This window comes from Gavialis gangeticus, unplaced genomic scaffold (assembly GCF_001723915.1).
Source record: "Gavialis gangeticus isolate Ggan-Ray unplaced genomic scaffold, GavGan_comp1, whole genome shotgun sequence".
Taxonomy (NCBI): Eukaryota; Metazoa; Chordata; order Crocodylia; family Gavialidae; genus Gavialis; species Gavialis gangeticus.
In genome coordinates, this window is record NW_017728993.1 from 50,334,046 (window position 1) to 50,336,928 (window position 2,883).

Genomic DNA, 2,883 nt, shown 5'->3' on the forward strand with positions numbered 1-2,883 from the left:
CTAGGTCTCTTCTGACCCTTAATCTATGAATCTATGAAAGTCAAAAGGTTGCAACAGATGAGTTTTTTCTAAGCTCAGTTTTATGATGCACAGTTCAAAACAATTCTGATTTCTCCATCTTTTCTCTAACTGCCTTTAAGATAGCATGCTAGTTAGCATGTTACTCCATAATCTTTTCCATTTATTCTTAATGAGTGAAAGTGTCCCATCATCAGCAAAAGGGGAATATGAGTCAGTATAAAGCTTTCTTTTGATTTCTTTATATCTACTTACTGAATAGCTTCTGCAAATCCATCTGTACGATGTGGTACCACAAGCGTTGGAGTACTTGGGACTGTCCTATCCTCATCATCAAAGAAGTGTTGCTGCTGGGAAAAGAAAAAAAATGAGATCAGGAGACTATGCTTACTTTTGAATATGATTCATCTTCAAAGGCTGATGCTTCCCAACAAAGACAAACCAAGTGTAAACAACATTCGTTTTTCCAGTGTGAATGACATGACTGCAAAATAAGAAACAGGACACAAAGGTGTATATATTTTAGAAGAGAGATTCCTAAACATGATAATTAATAACCACTGGTTCTTAAGTAAAAAAAAATGCAGAAAAAAAACTTTTAACATACCTTACCTAGTATTTTCTTTGGGAATAGGGAAATGTATGGAATTGCTTTTAATAAAAACTTCTGACTGATTAATGCTAAGAAATATATCTGCAGGGTAACCCAAAGAATTTTTTATTGATAAAAGCCCACTTTGCTGTCATGCGAAATCATTAGGAACAGATCTCTATTACTTACCATACCCCCTATGCCAGGAGTCAGTTGTAGTCCACGTCCCACAGACTGTCTCCTAGTCATCTGGATTCTCTTTATGGTAATAGAGTACAAATAAAGGAATAAGGGGGGGTTTCAGGATTTTAGCAACATGTAATTACATTAAAAAACATTATAAGTTAGATAAAAATTTTTCTTGGCTTTCTATCCAAAACACAAACTTCAATAAAGCTACCTTGATTTTCCTGTTTACAAAGGAAAGCCATATTTCACACATTCCACTGGGCAGTTACTTACTACATGTCTACATATTCCCATACTCCCCATTTCAGTAGGGCTTTTTGGTGCTTTTATCTAAAGCGGATTCAATCAGTTATTAGATAAAAGTGCCTGATCTATACAGATTTTGGGCAAGCCACGTCAAACTAACATGATGCCTCTTCTGGGCATGTACTATGCTTGGTGTGGGGGCGCACCAAGCTGAAAAGAAAGCACTGTTTTGTTTAGTTTTATTCATGCCTGTAAGCAGCCCTGATGGTAAAAAGAAGCAATAACACTATGGAGAAACTGTTCAACATTAAAGAGGACATGGGGAATTCAACTAAATCCTTTTCACAGGGTTCTACTTTTCTGCACGTACTATCTGAACAAATGAACTCCTCCTGATCTGCTGTTTGTGCCTTTTACTCAGTTCTTTAACATACAACAGAGGAAAAGCAGGTGGCAAGAGAAGCTGCAGAGAGGCAATGATAAAGAAGTACATATTAATTCTTGCTTAGCAGCAATGTATCTTTCAGAATAGAAAAGGAAAACCAGTTTTCCCTCTTCTGACTAGCCTCAGCTATCCTCTTTCTCTAGCCAGTAGAGCTGGAGGGGAAACATGCATAGAAAATTAAGGAAAAATTGTGCAATGCCGCAGGGCTCACTACACTTTAAGATCTGCTCATAGCAAAAGTTACCACCCCATACCGCAGGCCAAATCACAGAAAACAATTAGCTGATTTCTGACAAAATGAGTAGTGCCAGAAAAAGTAATACTGACACTCAGCCCATCTTTAGGGTTCAGATATAATACGCAAGGGTGATAATTTAGAACAGTCCACACCTTTTGGAAGACCCAATATAAAAAAAGTCACATTTGGGTGGTTTTACAAGATTAAAATTACTCCCTTTTCAAAGGAATTTAAACTTTCAAAGGAAAATTTAAATTCTATATAATGTTAAAATATGATATGGTCTCCATCAAGTATGCCAGATACAGCTGACGGACGCATAAGGCACAAGTTCTAAAAGTGCTAAGTGAGGGGAAAAAAAACAGTTGCAGCTGACTTTCGCCACATCTGCATCTGAAAAAAGAGTGTTTAATAGAAATTCCAGCCAATCCAGCTGAGTTGCAGCCTTTTCAAACACTGTTTTTATGGTGGAAATATTGACACTCATCTACTAAAACAGCACTGGTATAATAATTTCAAGATACACACCCATTACTATTGCCTTAGTTCTTTTAATGTTCATTTACTTACCCGTTCTGCCAGAGAAAATTGCTGCCACATTTTAAGGGACGAGACATTACATTTGGTCAGCTGTTTTTATTAATATCTGTAAGTTTCCATCTTGCACGATGCCAAATGAAATAATATGATCTTGCAAAATAGAGGGCTAAGATGCTATGTAGAAAACAGCCATATAATTAAAACAGTTGTTTACATTTTGAGGCATTGAACAATTTTCTACCTGTACTGGAGGTCCTAGCTCTTGGGGCGGAGCATGAATAGTTAAGCGTGGAGGTAGTGTGTGTGAAGGTCTGCGTGGCGACTGTGGTGGTCGAGGGGCCTGCCTCTCAGAGGCAGATGTTGGTTGCTGTTCTCTTGAACTTTCATGGGAGAAAGTGGACTCTGCAGCACTTGTACTCCCTTCTCCTAAAATACATGAAAGGATCAAAACAAAACCATGCATACCGATATGAAACCAGACCAATTTATGTAATTCTACATGCATGTCATATAAACAATGTAGAACCAATGACATGAGTGATAAACTTTTAAAAAAAGTTAGTTATCACAGTATTTTACAAACCATATGGATCATTTCACCCATCACCAGAATGG

The 2,883-nt window shown here is 37.3% G+C and overlaps 1 protein-coding gene across 3 annotated transcripts in view; it reads right to left on the minus strand.

Annotated features, from left to right (window-relative positions):
- Nucleotides 1-97: 97 nt before the first annotated feature.
- TPR (translocated promoter region, nuclear basket protein) overlaps nucleotides 98-2,883 on the minus strand; it is a 68,388-nt gene continuing 65,602 nt past the window's right edge. Inside the window, exons 43-45 of one of the 3 annotated variants that reach the window (XM_019501726.1) lie at nucleotides 2,510-2,694; nucleotides 800-868; nucleotides 98-368 (exon numbers count right to left, since the gene is read on the minus strand). In XM_019501726.1, the coding sequence (XP_019357271.1) occupies nucleotides 270-368; nucleotides 800-868; nucleotides 2,510-2,694 (353 nt within the window). In that variant the 3' untranslated portion in view covers nucleotides 98-269. The remainder of the gene's footprint in view (nucleotides 369-799; nucleotides 869-2,509; nucleotides 2,695-2,883) is intronic. The other 2 variants (XM_019501724.1, XM_019501725.1) reach the window with 2 other exon arrangements.